The 17742-nt window shown below is 38.5% G+C and overlaps 1 protein-coding gene across 3 annotated transcripts; it reads right to left on the bottom strand.

Moving 5' to 3' along the window:
- Positions 1 to 5914: 5914 nt before the first annotated feature.
- On the bottom strand, positions 5915 to 17347 carry mfsd8l1 (major facilitator superfamily domain containing 8-like 1). Of its 3 annotated transcripts, XM_068707494.1 has the most exons (12): positions 16987 to 17347; positions 12754 to 12939; positions 12544 to 12606; positions 11898 to 12017; positions 11486 to 11565; positions 11032 to 11404; positions 10845 to 10918; positions 10349 to 10562; positions 9904 to 10026; positions 9661 to 9791; positions 8450 to 8558; positions 5915 to 8116 (listed from the first exon to the last, which is right to left on the bottom strand). In XM_068707494.1, the coding sequence occupies exons 1-11, from the start codon at positions 17060 to 17062 to the stop codon at positions 8478 to 8480; spliced, it is 1521 nt and encodes a 506-aa protein (XP_068563595.1). In that variant the 5' UTR covers positions 17063 to 17347; the 3' UTR covers positions 5915 to 8116; positions 8450 to 8477. The 3 variants fall into 3 exon arrangements, with proteins under 3 accessions (XP_068563595.1, XP_068563594.1, XP_068563596.1); XM_068707493.1 differs by having other exon boundaries at positions 5915 to 8558; XM_068707495.1 differs by lacking the exons at positions 5915 to 8116; positions 8450 to 8558 and having other exon boundaries at positions 9706 to 9791; positions 9904 to 9976.
- Positions 17348 to 17742: the final 395 nt, after the last annotated feature.

Genomic DNA, 17742 nt, shown 5'->3' on the forward strand with positions numbered 1-17742 from the left:
TATTGAATCAGTGACTGTGATGGTTTATACAACTTAAACAAGTTTAATTAAGGAGTCTGCAACTGATTTTTCTTTTTTGCCATATGGAATTGATGGAAACCAAAAGCTTCTTTGAAGGCAAAATACAAAATCTAAAAACACTACAACATAGTTTGCAAAACAGTTAATTGTAATAAAAGAGATATTTGATCTGAAGTAAATGGGTTTAAACATGCCAACTCACTGGTATTGTCCTTGAAGCTCATATGGTTATTCACACACTGGATATTGTGAAGCTCAATCGTGTGACCATTTTGTTATAGTACATACCATCTAACCACCAGGTCCTATATGTTTCCATCTTCCCTATACTCTTCTCTGCCTTTACTCCTGTTATGACTTTCAGAATACAGGCTCTTGATACAATGTGACAGTCACTCATGCATGTGGTCAAAGCTGTATTTCTTCAAATTAAAATTTCTCACATTTATGACATATCAAAAAAGATCAGCTTATGAAGCATGCTCTTCAGCTCATGCTGTTTACAATACTTTTCCATACTCATTCTCACAGATGGCAAATGTAGGATTCATTTCTCTGTGTGATAATAATATATTTTGGAGTTCAACAAGGGAGCTAGGAAGCATCCACGTAAGACAAAGCAGTAGTTCAGTCGAGAGAGATTTGTCAGTGCAGTTTGGCAAAGCTGCTTCTCAACTTATAACACCGCAAGCAGCTTAATTATTAGGTCAAAGGAGAAATGGCCAGGACCTGAGAAAGGGAAGGGCCTGTTGGGTTGTTACAGGGTTCAACATGTATTATCTCTGCATGTGTTTAGGGTGTCATTGTAAGGTATTATTTCCTTAAAGCGTCCTAATATAACAATACTCCCTCCCCACCATGTAGACAGCTACAAGTAAATAATTTTTTTTATTATTTTGGCACCTATACTATTTATAGATTTTGTATAAATATTCTAGCACACACATATGAAAACATTTCTTACCCAATTATGACAGTTTTAAAATGTTTGACAGTGCAAATGTAACATGATAAAATTTAATACAGTTTCAAAATCTAATTGAAAAAACTCAACTGTATTTCTCCAAATTGGGCCTTTATTTTAAATAGAAATAGACTGTAAAGGAATGCTGATAGCGTTTTAGCTATATTAAAGTGCCTGAATTCATAGGTCCAATTTTATGTTTAAGTTTATATACCTACCCAAATATTATACATAAATAACTTGTCCCTTTCAATCTTTTATGCTTCTTCAAATGTTTAACATATAGCAACAGATAGAGATGGACAAATATGCTGTAGTCCGTGGTCACATTCTCCCACACGTCACATTCGGTCACAGTTTTGACAAAAACGGAGCCGTGGGTTAATCAGGAAGAAAATGCCAGTAGGTCGTTCAGACGTCTAACTTCATATGACTGTGGACGTGCCATAGATAACCCCACGGCTGTGTTCAGCACATTTGTATCCATTACGAACATCTACTTAATTTTTAATAGAGAGAGACTTGAAATTTAAATTTCATACATTTCATAAATGTCTACCTTACACCTATTTGATTTAGGAATAAAAAAACAACAAAATGTATTGTCTCTCAACCATATGTGCTGACAAATCTGCACTGAAATATGTCTTAATTCAAGTGCAACAGAGCTTGTGGGTAAAACACACTGGCCTATATTCTATTTACAGTATTTTTACATTGAGCTGGAATCCAAATAAACAAGATGAACTCCTGCCAGGCAACACGCCTGATGGCTTCCTGTCAGCTTGGTCCGGCAATATGTCATAACCCAAATATCAAGGCTGGCATTGCTGTTGACATATGGTCTAACTTGACCTTTCAGACTGAGACATTGGCAGCAACACATTCCTAGGTACAAAGCTAGATGAGCAAATGCATCTTAATGTGCAAACAGTATGAATCTAAGTCTCTTCTGTGAGGAATCATGCGAAGGACATACAACTGAATGTCTGCATATGCATATAATAGAGCATTATCCATGGCACAGCGGTGATTTAATACTTTGTTGTATATTTCATCCCTGTTTATATAAAAAGTTAAAATGTTACCTGATAAGGAGTTGCATTGTATTTAATTATTTAACGCTCCATATACAAATAAACCAAAATAACTGGGGTACGACCATAATACGGTTGTGCAAGAAACAATCAGGATTTCTTGTCACGTTAAAAGACGTATGCTGGGGGACAATACACAAATGGAATCTTTATTTTAATGGAGGTAAGTGAACCGTGTATGCTGTCTTTCAAAATGTAAAAATATGCAGCAAACATCTACACTGTCTCTTCTGTGTAATGATGTCAATATATCTGAATCTTTGATGTCCTGTTGCATCCAGCAGCTCGACAGAAGCCCATCGCAGGGCCACTGAAAGTCAAACCAATTTATGTTTTAACGCTGGGGTCTATATCGTAACTGGCATCTAGTTTGCATTGGACTTAAATAGAGAAAGATATGTATGTGCATATATCTGTTGCTCCTGCACAATGTTTGGTAGAAGCTTCAAGCCGCCTTAATCTCTTTGCCATCGCTCTGTCTCTCTTTTAATTCTGTTTTCACTCCTCTCTCTTTTTTCCAGGCTCCTTTTCCCATCCGCCCTCCCCAAGTTTGCCCAGTTTACCCTTGGTTCAGCGGCAGGGCACTGGGTCACGGCACTGGCTTGATTTTCACACTGTTCCCTCTACTGAGCGCCACATCAAGTTAATCAGGGCTAACAATTGCGGCGGTGCCTTGCTGAGCAGGGCTCCCATCGGCTTAGCGTGGCCTGGCTTTGGTGATACAGATGGGCTAGTAATCTCTGTTCTGGGAGCAAAAGGGGGCGGGCGAGGGTGGAGGTACAATCGTGGCTGCTTGGGTGGGTGCGGGTGTGGGATGATAGTTGTCAGAACAAGAGAAGTAGCAAATATGTGGAGATTGGATATTAGTTAACCCAGAATAGAAAATATTTTCAAGAAATATTGTAGCTTCAATGACAACAAAAGACTGCCAGACATATTAACATGTATAATTGTATATTTTTCATGCTCTAGCTGTTTGGTAGCTCCTCTTTTTCATTGTTTCTCTATTTCTGGGCCTCAGTGCTTTGCCAGAAAAAAAAACAACTTTTTGACATTTATAATGTGTTTACCTCAACACATAATCTCATTTATATGCCTCCAGAGCAGACCCATCTTCAAAACATATCCAACTAAAACTTTAATGTGAGGAATTGCGGATTCACTGAGCTGCATTAAAGAAATGAAAGAAGATAGGATAGAGCTACAGAGAAAAGCACAAATTAGTATTCTTTTCACAGACCGGCCAACATAAAGAGTTTGAAAAGGTGTCAAATGGGACATAAGTATCCTAAATCCCTAATGTGCTGCTACTGTCATTGACCACACGGGTCAAGACTTGAAACAGAACTAGTGCCATGTCAAGGATCAAAAAGACCCATCAGAATTACAAATCCAGAGCAAGTGTATGATGTTTTATGATCAAAGAGAGGGTGAAGACTGTTGTTAGAAGCAAACTTCCAGCACTGAAGATGACTGAAGCGTGACACATTTGGCAAAACAGAACTCTCAGCGCAACAGCAGCTGGCTAGCTTGCACAACACAGCCCAGAGTGCTCCGGCCATAGGCTACGCTGACTTAATTATTCATTCAGACAGAAGAAGCATTACACAACTGTGCTTTCCTGATAGGACCAATGGAGAAAGAATCCTGCATGTCACACAGCCTCGGGTGACAGAAATGGAGCTCAATTTTCAGCTGGACTTCCATTTGTAACATCAACCAAACTAGACTGTCCAGATGACCTTTACAACTTAAGAAACTAGGTTTAAGTCTAACTCTGGCGTGAGAATGTATTGCATTTTACCCTTCGTTATGGCAGACTTCCTGTCGCAACACATCACTTTTTTCCCGCTATACCACAACTCAAGCACTCTGCTTGTCCCTTTTTTTGCCATAACCGTCTTGCTTTCCAGATGCCCCAGCTCTGCGGAGTGACATATGTATTATTAACACAAGGTTCAAGTGCTACTCATGCAGGGACACTCACAGACTTTCACAGGTTTCTGTCGGTGCCACCATTTTGATTTGACAGTGGCTCGAGCAGTTTTTGCAAAAACATTAAGAATCCGTGACACTAGAGCACAAACTAAATATTGCATACGCTTGGCAGCTCAAAAGCTTTGAAGTCCAGGTTTGAAAGCCCTTCTATCCATTTATTACCCATCTCGACTACCATCATGAAAGTCTAATAATGACCAAATTGAAGGTGTTATTCATGAACTGCTAAGCTGTCCAATGAACGGAGAGAGGGTCTTGTAAAGTGCAAGAGCAAGATAAAGAAGATATGTGGGAAAAGTGGCGGCTGATGCTGCAGTGTGCCTTTGTCCACACTCCCATGGGTAAAATATGTATGTTGGACTGAGCTGCGATGTCCCACAAGCCCCAGTGTCGGAGTACATCATCCAAAATCATCCCTACACTAACCAAACCCAGTTTAGGGAATGAGATTGAAAACTATGAACGTTTAAGTCCCACTGAACTCCACTTGCCCTCGCTGCCCTCTTGTCGAAAAAACACAGTTCATCAAAAGTTCACGTCCATTATCATCATTGAATTAGGCTGTATATGCCTCGTACCATATCCCTGTGATTGGCAGGGAAGGAGGAGGAGGAGTGAGCTTACCAAACTCAACCCAACAACCGCTGCTGATATGACACCGAACAGTGACCCTGATACGCAGGGTCACTGTTCGGTCAGACTGCCGCTGTTGGCTGTGTGTGTGTGTGTGTGTGTGTGTGTGTGTGTGTGTGTGTGTGTGTGTGTGTGTGTGTGTGTGTGTGTGTGATGGGTGGTGGAGGGGTCCAGTTAAGAAAAAATAACCAAATATTCCTTTTACTTGCCCTGTGTCGTAACATTTCGGAGCCTGCCCCGCCCAACATGAAAATGGGTTCATTTTGAGAGTTCACGTCTAAGGCCACACCCCCTCGCCACTACGTCAGCAGGCAGACGGCGTGTCGTCATGCGTAAGACAGACCCCAACTATGCCCTACTTTCTGGTTCTGTTGGCTAAATCACAGCGACCCCCAGTGGGCCCCGTCCACACACCCATTAACCATTAAGACCAATGATTAGAACACCGGGTTTAGAAATGTGCTGGTTATCATGTCGCTTTAAAAACATGCTGTGGTCTAAAATCATCTGGAAACCAAGAAGGTCTGTGGTCTATTTTTTTAGTAAAATTCCTTGTGAGTAATATTTTTCATAGATGATGCATGCTATTTTGAAATATTGCAGAGACACTTTCAAAATAATGTTGCATGTTACAATTGTATTCAATTTGTATTATAGAATCATAATAAAGAAAATACAAATTATATATAAATATGTACTGTAAATAAAATCAAAAATATATACATAAGTAAATTCAGATTATATTCACATTACATATTGTACATTTATAAATTGTTATTTAAGAAATATCCATATTTATTTATAAGAAAATATTGTCACTAATTATTCTACTGGGTTGTAAATTAAATATTGTGGTGCATACATACATCAAATAAACATTCAGAAAAAAGACTTATTAGATTATAATGGAATATTTCTTTATTAATATATATATTAATATATATATTAATATATATATATATATATTAATATATATATATATATATATTAATATATATATATATATATATTAATATATATATATATATATATTAATATATATATATATATATATTAATATATATATATATATATATATATTAATATATATATATATATATATTAATATATATATATATATATATATATATATATATTAATATATATATATATATATTAATATATATATATATATATATATATATATATAATAGCCATTGCCACCAATATTATCCACATTAAAAACAACTAGCACTATAAGCTCTGAACTAAGTCTGTTACAATTTATGTTTAACATAAAAATAACTAACATTTTCGATCAATATTTTGTTCATGGTCCCTTACAAATTAAAAAAAATACTAAATCTAAGAACTAATAAACTGAAAATGAAAGTATAAAATATATTAGAATGACTATGAACAAATATTATGAATTTTACAACCAAAATAAAAAATAAATCTTGAGAAAAAAAAGAAAATACAATAATTTAAATTTGAATGAAACAATATTTTGAAAAGAAAAGACTATGTATTTAATTAAAAAAAAAAAGTAAAGACAATGATTAATTCATGTCCCAAGACATTCATTATTATTTCACACATAGCACTCTTTAATGCTGTTATGGAAAGGGGGAAAAAAGTTACCATTGGCAACATTATCACAAATGAAATGTGATAATTTGCTATAAATATTTCCATATATACTGTATTCAATTTGAGTTGATAGCATGTTACCTACTAAAAAAGGAATGAGCTTAAATAAACTGCATATTAAATATAAATGTACTATTAATATATTATACGCCTACATAGGTTTCTTGTGAATTATATTATAATATCATTATTTTTGTTTTTATATGTTAATATCTTTTACCGTGCGCGCGCACGCACACACACACACACACACACACACACACACACACACACACACTCTTGAGAGAATAATGAAACACAAGCCAATGTAATGCAATAAACGTTCATGTCTTCTGCATAGAAACAAGGAATAAAAAAAAAGTTGGGTGTACATGTTAAGGGCCATAAAAATATTTAAGAAATAAATACATAATAAATTTGAAACAAATAGTCTCAAAGTTTATAACATTTTTTGTGTTTGTAATGATAAAACCTGAACAAATTACAGAGAGGTACAACACATAATGCCAAGCTTACAGAAGTTATTTTCCTGATTGGTATTAATTTTTTGTACTGTAACCTAAAAAACAACTATACTATTTTTGTACAACAAAGTTCCCAATGAAAGCAGTTTTTCCCTAAATGTGTGTGATAGTGCACCTGACCGAATGGAGTTATCATACTGACTGAGATCACACTGCAAGCATTAGGCTCAGCAGGAAAGACGGGGATATACTTTGGTAGAAAGTCTAAGAGTGCCCACTAGTGTTGAAAATATGTACTACATCAGCATTAAACATTTCTTTTAAGCAGGAAACTTATTTTATCCTTTGTCAGCCTTTAAGACAGGAAGATTAGAAATTATAATTACCATTGTATTTAGGCGTTTCCCTGAGAATTGTATTACTGTGAGGTTTCAAATGCAGCTTTTTCATCACCATGGGACGATAAAGACTCCGGATGACAAATAGTTAAAACGCACATTAATTCAGTTATTTTATGTTAGTGGTTCTTTTAGACAATAACTCATTACACTGCTTCAATGGTAGGGGCCCCTCTGAAAGTATTAATTCAAAAAAACAATTTAACTGTTAAATGAATAAAAAAAAAGACGTAAAGTTTTTCAAATATTTCTCTGTGTCCATTATATCAGACGTAGATGGAATAAATATGAGTAAAGTAGTGGATTGAAACTATATTTCATCAAGGCTAAATTCGTTCTGATGTATCAGCAAATAAAATCTTGGTCCAAAATATATGTATTTTAACTTGGAGGACAATAAAGCCTGTTTTTTTTCTACATTCCAAAAAACTCCTTACACATAAAAAAAACTTTTGGTAATATCACTCATCTGACTATTTTCCGTAAGCTTGATAAATATTTGCCTGTTTTTCCCAAAAAAGTATCAAAGCTGAACAGCTAATTTATTCTCATACAGCTCAAGGACATGGGTCACCTAAATCCACAAACATTTGGCGTGTTCGTTAAGGTCAGAGTGTGATGAATCCAGTGTAGTACCGGTACACAACACAAAAGGATAGAAATGTTTTTCATCCAGAGCTTGCACACGCAGCAGGATTCCATATTTCCATGGGAAATATACGTATACACCATACGAGTGTTTTGATTAACCTCTGTAGACAAATCTGACTAGTCCAAGTCTTAAGTAAGCCCTCAGGAGATAGTGAGGTGTGTGCCGTTAGTGTGTGTGTGGGTGTTATCACTCTGCATGCTGGTCTCAACGCAGAAAGTGAAACTGTGGAGGGTGTGTAAGGTGCAGGACAGGGAATCCTCCATTGTGCACAGGCAGAAGGGAAAGAAATGCAGCATTAGAGGCAGTATGGTGGTAGACAACACTGTTATTTAGAGTCCGGAAGTTATCCGACGAAAGATATTGTTTGCCAGTCAAACCAAAAACATGGAATATAGCAATTTATTATTACGGACAAAGGGGTCCAAAATCCCAGTGACCATTTTGATTGTTACTGGCTCATAATATGAATGCATGCAAGAACAAAAATTGTCTTGCATGAATAAAATACAGGTCTTATTGTAAGTCTTTGGATACGTAAACGTGATTCAATGTCTTCCTTTATTAAATATATTATGTTTATAAAAGGCTACCTTCCATATCCAATTTTATTGCATCACATCAGCCACAGTTGTCCGCGTCGTCCACTTGCTCCTCTGTAGCAGGTGCAACTAGCCGGTTGTATGAGAAAGCCAGCATCATCTGTATAAGACAATATTAGACTAGTTTTAATACAAGAAAGACAAAAAGAAGAGAACAAAAACTGTTTGGCAATGAAGCTCTAAGAGAAAAAAACAAGTGTTGGATTCTCTTGTACATTTCTTATATTCATTTTCTGAGATCTCTCTCAGTAATAAACTCAACTTAGAAATCTCTTACAAATAAGTTGTCTATAAAAGAATTTCTCATGAATCTGAAAATGATACATTAAAATAAAGACCAAAAAGTCTGATGCCTGAGCAAATAATTTGATTTTCACACTAAGCACTTTTCTTCACTCAGCTGCAAAATGAATCCTGAAAACTGACTGATTTGGTGAAACCCTGAATCTCGACACCCTGCTTCAGAGCTGTCAGTGATGTAACAACATGTCATTACCAATGAAAGAATGTAAGAAAGAAAAGACAGGGCTGTGAAGGCAGCTTCCCGGTGGGCCTAATTTAAAAGAAAGGTGGACTCCCTTTCACCTGTTTCAAAGTGTACACACTGAGTCCTTCTAACGCAGGCACACACTCAAGTTGTGTATCCGTCTTTCTCAGTGATAGTGGAAACATTTGGTTGCTGAGCTATGGTTTGCCCACGCTTCATTACAGGCATTACAAGCATTTCGTTATGCTTGTATGTTCCCGAGCGCAAGAGAAGCTGCTGGCTATAAGATGTCAACTCGCATCTCCTATTCCTAACTGGAAACCCTTTCCTGAGCTTTGTTTGTTTCTTATTCATTCTAATTAGATTCTTGCTGCAAAAAAAGAAAAACTGTCATTGCAATTTTTGCTTGAAATGGAAATAAGATCTGTGTCTCGTGCACATTTTAAATGAGGGTAAATCAAAGTATTTGGTATTTATACCTATAGGTGCATGGCACTACAAAAGTATTGAGATTCAGGACACAGTAAAGTTCCACTGAAGTAGATTTGATTAAATTTGAGCACAATAATAATTACTACCAAAACTGGTGGCGAAATTAGTCCTCACATGGTGCAGTGAGTGACAATTCCCCAAAACACAGTCATAATCACCCTCACCCAGACTGGATGACTTGTAAATAGACACATTCTCTGTCTTTTAGTTCCCTTTTGCATACCGTTAGCAGTGCCAGCAGTGCCATCATCACCCCCATCATGATATACATGTTCTCGGTAAGGCCACCAGCCCACAGAGGGCCGAGGATGGTAGCTAGACCTCCCACTGAGCGTCGTACTCCCTGACTAAAACCTGCAATACAAGCAAGGCGCAAAGACTCAACACACCAAAAAACGCGAGGTACAGGACACACTTTCAAACATGCAATGCTTTCTATTTTCCAATGGATGGTGCAGTTTCTCACCTTGTGTTTTCTCAGAAGTAATTTTGGAGAAGAGGGAAACCTGAGCCACGGCTACAAATGGCAAACCCAAAACCTGCAGAAACACCCCAATGATGAACTCAGTTAGCTGCCAGGGGAAAGCACCTGCAAAAGAAAACACCAAAACACTGATACACGCACGATACAGCCAAATTCTAATGGGGTATTTCAAATGTTTGATCGAGAGGATGGTTGTCATAGAATTTGTATCTATTGTATACAAGAGTGTTTACCAGATTTAAGGATGTTCTATATTCAGCAGTTATTCATATAAACATGCAAACCTGCTTTGTCAAGCAGGCCTCATCAGTAAATAATGCACCATTAAACTGACTCTTCGTGGGAGATCAACTTTTGTAGCAGCATCAGTTACAGTTGATGAAGATCTGTGTGTACAATAGCAACAGTTTATTCAGTGCAGTCTGACCTAGTGGGTTAGCCAAGAAGATGAGGCACCAGACCCCAGAGATGTTGCAAATGGTCAGACCGACGGCCAGGACCACTCGATCAGCAACACGCTGGCTCAGCCAGCGCACAAACAGGAAGCCAGCGATCACCTCCACACCGCACAGACAGTACATCACGCTGTTCTCCAGCTCCCCGTAGCTGAAGTACTTCTGGGTCATCGGAGTCACCATGGTCTGAGGAGGGAACGTGTGGAGATGTTGGTACAGTGCATAAAAACACATATCAGCAAGTCAATCGTCACAAAGTCCTGAAAACTTCCTGAGTAAAAATGTCTGCTGGAAGTATCCCATAATAATTCCTACCCCAGCATGGTTTCATTTGTTTCTAAATTATTTAGAAACAAAAATCAATTCATTGAAAGCAGAACGATTACTCTACTTGTTTTAGGAAAGTGATCCTTAACTAAAGAAATATAAAGAGACTTTATTTGTGTATGTGTGCGTTTCTGTCTGCACCTCCAGCGCTGTCTGATTGAAGAGGGTGATGAACTGAGCAGCCAGCAGCACGACCACTTCTTCTCTCAGGAACTCTACAAAGAGGGTCAGAGACATCATTTTTAAGAATTTAAATGCGTTTTACAACTTTTCACTGACTTTTTATGGACCAAGAATGATATTGACACACGCACTGTAAACCACCTACCTCGGGATATGCTGAAATTCTTAAAGGGGCTGGAAGACGCATGGGACTCCGGTGGCACGGAAGAGGGAGGTGGAGAGATATGATGCAACGTGGCCTTTGAGGCAGCAGAGGAGTCGTATCCGGCTGGGTTGGATGTCACAACTGAGCCGTTAGTTGTCACAACTGAGCCGTAGGACCCCCCCAGCTCCTGTGACCCCATTAGCGGCTTTTCCTCGTCATTGTCCTCTTCCATCAGCCCTTGATCCTCCTCCACCTCCTCCCTGCTCTGGCTTGTCAGACTCTCCTTGGCCTTGCCCTTCTCTAAAGGCGGTAGGTCCCAGTACATGAAGATCACCGCTACTTGAAGGAGAGTCCACAGCAGGCACATGAACAACTGCAGGAGATGGATAAAGAGTTACAACTTTTCTTTGAGGGGGCAGCTGCGAAGTAGAAACAACTTAATGCGGACCCTTACCCCTGGCGACGTATATTTATTGACCACAAAAGGACCCAGGTGGAAATCACACAGCCTCAGGAAGATGTTAAATGCTGGACCTGTGTCAAACCCAAAGTTAAAACATGCATTTTAACCACATGTCACCCCAAAATCTTTGCAAATCATTCAGCACAATCTTGGCAAGTAGCAAACTAATCTAAAAGCAACTACAATCATACAGGCTACTTGTATTATTATCTAAATTATTATCTAAATTTGCTTGTGAGCTCTAAGCTTAAATGGGAGGCTAGATGGCAAGTAATTCCATTCAAATCCCAATCTTATTTTCTGTGTAAAGATCACAAAACCATTCCAGTTCAATCCCAATTAAACTCAAATGATCAGTTGGCAGCCTTTGGAATTTGTCATAAGAAAGCAGAGATACACTGACCAATCAGAAGGCCAGCTTGTCGACATGCCATGACAGAAGCAAATGCAGTGGCGCGGTCGTCAGGAGAGGTGCTTCGGGTCAGGAAGCCAAAGATAGATGAGCCAGCACCTGTGCCAATGCCTGGGGAAAATACATATTTCATGAGTAAATTACATTACTGAAACATTGAGGTTAAAACCTGGAGCTCTGGAGAGGATGTACAACCTTGTGGTATTATGTCACATAATGTATTATTATATACCTAAAACACACAACATCAGAGTTAAAGTGGTATACTGCGTCACCGCAGGTTAAAGTTTCAAAGCATGATCAATGTGCTGAAATTTGGGGATTTGTGGCTACTATTGAGCATTCTTACAAAGAGAAAAATGTATGCCAGTGTTTTCAAGCATTTTGGATATACTTAGCTGGTCAACCATATATTCTAATGTTATCATTTTTGGGTTAAATATGCGTCACATTTAAAATATACTGAACAGCAGCTGTTAGAAGGCTCAAACGACGATGCAACATTTTATTTACAAGCTCAAATTTAAATCTTTACATAATGATACTGCCAGGTTTTACTGGTATGAGAGGTGTATTCTACTGGCTTGCCACCAGCTAAATGGGTAATAAGTCAGAGTGTCATTTGGTGCAAACCCACCTGCCACCAGTCTGCTTGACAATAACAGCCACTTGGAGAAGCCCATAAAGTACATGAAATTACCTGGAGAGCAAAAAGTTGTAAAAAAAATAATAAAGTTAGCCATGTACAATATTAACACAATTAGAATAACAAAGGAAGTTGTGTTTTTGAAATGAGAATACGGTTTCAAGGCAGTAGTGGTATAAATACAAATATGAGAGGACTCACCAATTATCTCAAAACAGTTGGCAAATAAGATGATCTTCTTGGTGGTCTGCGTTCGGTCGGACCAGTGGCCAAACAGCGGTCCCGTCAGGAGGCCGCTCAAGCTGAATGCCGACAGGGCCAAACCCAGAAAGTAGGGTGCTGCATCCAATGTCTGCAAATACCTCCATATTGTGGGCAATATTACCGCTGGGGACACAAAAGGAAGCAGAATCAGTTTGTATCTGCCTTCTGAAGTACACTTTCATCTGAAGTAATGTTACACTTCAGTGTCTGACTTGAACAACACACAACATATGAAGTGAACATTGTATTCCAAATCTGCTGAGCCTACACTGGCTAACTTAGCGATGCCGAGTCATCTGTGTCATCATTTCCTATTTGGAGTCAATCGACCACACTGTGGCTCTGTTGGGCTGCATCCTTGTGGCACCTCATCAGTGTTTATTACAACCTTGTGACTCTCCTGAGCCCTATAGTGACATATTTATCAGTGGGTAAAACAAGAGATTAGATGATGTCTGTATGTTTCAGTTCTAGGTGCTAGTCATGCTGAGAGAGTGGTAGCTTGTTCTCCATTTTAATGCCTCCATGGCGCTGACGCTGTGCAACCTTCTTTGATGAGTTTACTGAACTGCTGTCTATAATCTGTATTGATTTTGACTGTGTTGTTATTGTTGGCGATTTTAATATCCATGTTGATAATCCCCAGGACAGAGGGTCTATAGAACTATGTGGTGTCCTTGAAAACTATGATCTGACTCAGCATGTGACAGGACCCACCCACAACAGAGGGCACACTCTGGACCTAATCATCACCAAGGGTGTAAACATTTCCAAGGTTGCTGTGACTGATGTTGCACTCTCTGATCATTTCTGTGTTTTCTTTGAGAGTGCAATCTCCTTGCACACAAATGTCCAAACCAAGGTTGTGACAAAACGTTACATCTCTGAAAACACCAGTGAACTATTTATTCAGAAGTACTCCTCCACACCAGCCCTCTCTTGCATCTCAGTCAATGAGCCTGTAGATACCTTCAATTCTAAAGTTAAATATGTTATTGATGCCATTGCACCCACTAAAGTGAAGGATGTTTCGGGTAAGCAAAGATCTCCATGGAGAAATGCTACGCTGGTCCGAATAGAGAAAACAGAGTGTCGGAAAGCTGAACGCAGGTGGCGAAAAACAAATCTCCAGGTTCACTGTGACATCTATAAAGAGAGACTTTGCAATTATAATTTGGAACTTAGAAATGCAAGGCAGTCCTTCTTCTCTGACATCATAACCAAAAACAATAACAATACACGTGCCTTATTTGCTACCGTCGACAGGCTAACAAACCCTCCAGTGTCAGTAGCTGCTGAGCTCCAATCCACCTGGGCATGCAATCAATTTGCCTCATTTTTTACTGACAAAATTCAGAAAATTAGACAAGCAGTCAGTGCCTCCACACCAACCACAGGATATGTGTTGTCCCCATCTCTGAATAACATCCATTCAAATATCATGACAAAATTTCATTCAATCGACCTTAGAAGCCTAGAAGATATTAGTCAACATCTGAAGTCATCCTCCTGCTGCTTGGATAGTCTACCAACACACTTTTTCAAAAATATTTCAAACTGCATGACCACTGATCTTTTACAGATTGTAAACACATCCCTTCTCTCAGGTGTCTTCCCACAAGCCCTAAAAACTGCAGTTATTAAACCACTCCTAAAGAAGGCTAATTTAGACTCCACAACAATGAAAAATTATAGGCCAATATCAAACCTCCCATCTTTGAGTAAAATAATTGAAAAAGCGTTTTTTCAACAACTGAACAACTTCTTGGCTGTAAATAACAGTTTTGATGTCTTCCAGTCAGGCTTTCGACAGCACCACAGTACTGAAACTGCTCTTGTTAAGGTTTTCAACGACATCCACTTAAACACAGACAATGGCAGAACTTCAGTCTTAGTATTACTAGATCTCAGTGCTGCATTCGACACAGTCGACCATGATATACTACTAGAAAGACAAAAAATCTGGGTGGGACTCTTTGGCACAGCACTTAACTGGTTTGAATCCTACTTGAAGGACAGAGAATACTTTGTGTCTGTAGCTAATTACACATCCGAGCTGACTAAAATGACATGTGGTGTTCCCCAATGTTCAATACTGGGGCCTCTTCTGTTCAACATCTATATGCTTCCACTAGCTCAGATTATGGAAAACAACAAAGTGCGTTATCATAATTATGCAGATGACACACAAATCTACATAACTATATCACCAGGGGACTATAATCCCATACAAGGGCTGGCTAAATGCATTGAACAAATCAACAACTGGATGTGCCAGAATTTTCTTCAATTAAACAAAGATAAAACAGAAGTAATTGTTTTTGGTACCAAGGACGAACGATTGAAAGTCAGCGCTCAGCTTCAATCACTGACGTTAAAAACCACAAACAAAGCCAGAAACCTAGGTGTAGTTATGGATTCAGACCTCAACCTGAACAGCCACATCAAGACAATCACAAAATCAGCCTACTATCACCTGAAGAATATATCAAGGATTAGAGGACTTATGTCTCAACAGGATTTGGAAAAACTTGTCCATGCATTTATCTTCAGTAGACTGGACTACTGTAACGGTGTGTTCACAGGTCTCTGTAAAAAGTCAATCAGAAAGCTGCAGCTGATTCAGAATGCTGCAGCTCGAGTCCTCACTAAGACCAAGAAAGTAGATCACATCACTCCAGTTCTGAGGTCTTTACACTGGCTTCCTGTCCAACAAAGAATTGACTTTAAAATCCTGCTGTTGGTTTATAAAGCACTGAATGGTTTGGGGCCAAAATACATCTCTGATCTGCTGCTACCCTATGAACCATCCCGACCCCTTAGGTCGTCTGGGACTGGTCTAATTTCTGTTCCCAGAGTCAGGACTAAACACGGAGAAGCAGCGTTCAGTTTTTCTGCTCCATATATCTGGAACAAAGTCCCAGAAAGCTGCAGGTCTGCTGAGACCTTCAGCTCCTTTAAATCAAGATTGAAGACTTTTCTGTTTGCTGCTGCCTTTGATTGAACCACATTCAAGGATTTTAATACATTTCTGCATTTTACTACTGTATTTTATTTCTTAAACTGCACTGCACTGTTTTTAGCTTTTTAGTGTTTTAATGACTGTTTTTAATGTTTGAATGAATGTTCTTAATTGCTTTTAAATCTCCTTTACTTTTGCATTATGTTTTGATACTTTTAATGGTTTTATGTGAAGCACTTTGAATTGCCTTGTTGTTGAAATGTGCTAAATAAACTTGCCTTGCCCAATAAACTAAACTAAACCCTGACAGAGGCATCTGTATGTGGGTGAGTGATAAAACCAAGTTATGCAATTGAATTTTGCTTCTTTGTTACAGTTACTAGGACATTATACCTACAGGGAGTTGCAATGAAAAAAAAACATGTACAGTGAAGTGCAATCTAACACAAGAGTCTTGTAATGAATCTTATCTTTCTGAATCTTATTGAGAGGTGTTAGAGGGGTGTGGTGTTGTTATATGGGACAACATTAGAATCATGTTAATGTAAACGGTCATGTCCTTGGGTATCATAAGGTATTGGGTATTGTAAGCGTAAGGTGGCATCTGTATGAGGGCTAAACAATGTGCTAACCCCAGCCAGATTTCACTTAATATGGATTGGTCTGCAGCTTGATTCAGGTGAGAACATCGAGTCATGTCCTTAGGTACTGTTTGGGGCATTTTGATTAACAACCTATGAAAGATTTTCCACAGGTCAAATTAGTTTTTTGTGAAACTTTTTAGACAGTAAATGACCAAGTAACGGCTTTGAGAGCGACCACAATGTAGGCAGACAGAGTTAACACAATAGACAGTTAAATGAAGTTACTGATCCACTTCTGTCCTTTGTAGAACTATAGTCCTGCTCAAAGTATATTTTTTATCCGATAGGTTCATATCATCAATGTCAGGTTCATACCATCTCATCAACTTGTCAAACCACAAGTTCAATCACAGTATGTAGCACACAAAAAAAACAAAAAGGTATGAATAGTAAAATTCACTCTACATGGCTTTAATCACCACTCTATATTACTAACCAATGTTCAATTACGACGAGTGATAACTTTATCTACAATAGCTTTACATGCATGTAATGAAATATGTCAATGTTTATGCGACATTTAGATTTTAAAGGGAACGTGATTGAATTAAAACGAGATCTTACCATATTCCACACCACTTAGAAGAAATATAAGCCCAATGGTAAAGAACGTCAGCTTCCTTTTCCGTCGATTATCCATCGTGTTTGGCTGCTTTAATACTATACTTGGAGATATATGTTCATTCGAATCTCTCCACGAAACACCTCTGTTGACATAATCCCGAATGCAGTGCTTCTAGTCAGATCTGAACGCTGTGACATATCACCAAGCCCGTTTAGAGTCAGCTTTAAACGGTCTTTTTTAGTGTAAAAAGATAAGTGCGTATTGTGCTACATATCTCTGCGGGCTGTGATACTGCACGGCGCTAGTTGATAATCGTGAAGTGCAGTAAACTCCCTGGACCTGTAAAGCTGGAAACACCAACTCCCGGCGGGCAAACAAGCAGCACCGGGATGCTCCTACGCAGTTTATTCCAACCTACATCACTTCCGGGGGACTGGAACCAATCACAGGGCCGACCCGAACCCTAACCCTCTACTGCAGCTTTAATGCACGTGTGCGAGTGCACAGGTGTGCTATACATTTGTGCTTTCAGATGCCTGGCCATTTAATGAGAATACAAATTGACAACAAAAAGCATGGAAGTATAATCTAATTTCCGCGGTGAAATGATTAGAAATCATTAAATAGCGAGAAGAGAAGCTCAATAAAGCTTTGGAAATGCTCAGAAGTGTCGTAAATAAAACCTTAGTTGTGGAAAATAGACAAGACGTGAAAAACCAATTCAGTTATGACTTTAAGAGGTTACACTGAAAAAT

Source organism: Cebidichthys violaceus, unplaced genomic scaffold (genome assembly GCF_023349555.1).
Source record: "Cebidichthys violaceus isolate CVI_PGR_0920_01 unplaced genomic scaffold, fCebVio1.0.p SCAF_13, whole genome shotgun sequence".
Taxonomy (NCBI): Eukaryota; Metazoa; Chordata; class Actinopteri; order Perciformes; family Stichaeidae; genus Cebidichthys; species Cebidichthys violaceus.

Excerpts from the sequence above, each read along its gene's own strand:
- mfsd8l1 (XM_068707494.1), bottom strand. The coding sequence starts at position 17,062 with ATGGATAATCGACGGAAAAGGAAGCTGACGTTCTTTACCATTGGGCTT. Across the intron at positions 12,940-16,986 it reads TCTAAGTGGTGTGGAATATG|CGGTAATATTGCCCACAATA; the intron begins GTAAGATCTCGT and ends TTGTGTCCCCAG. Across the intron at positions 10,563-10,844 it reads TCAATCAGACAGCGCTGGAG|ACCATGGTGACTCCGATGAC; the intron begins GTGCAGACAGAA and ends TTCCCTCCTCAG.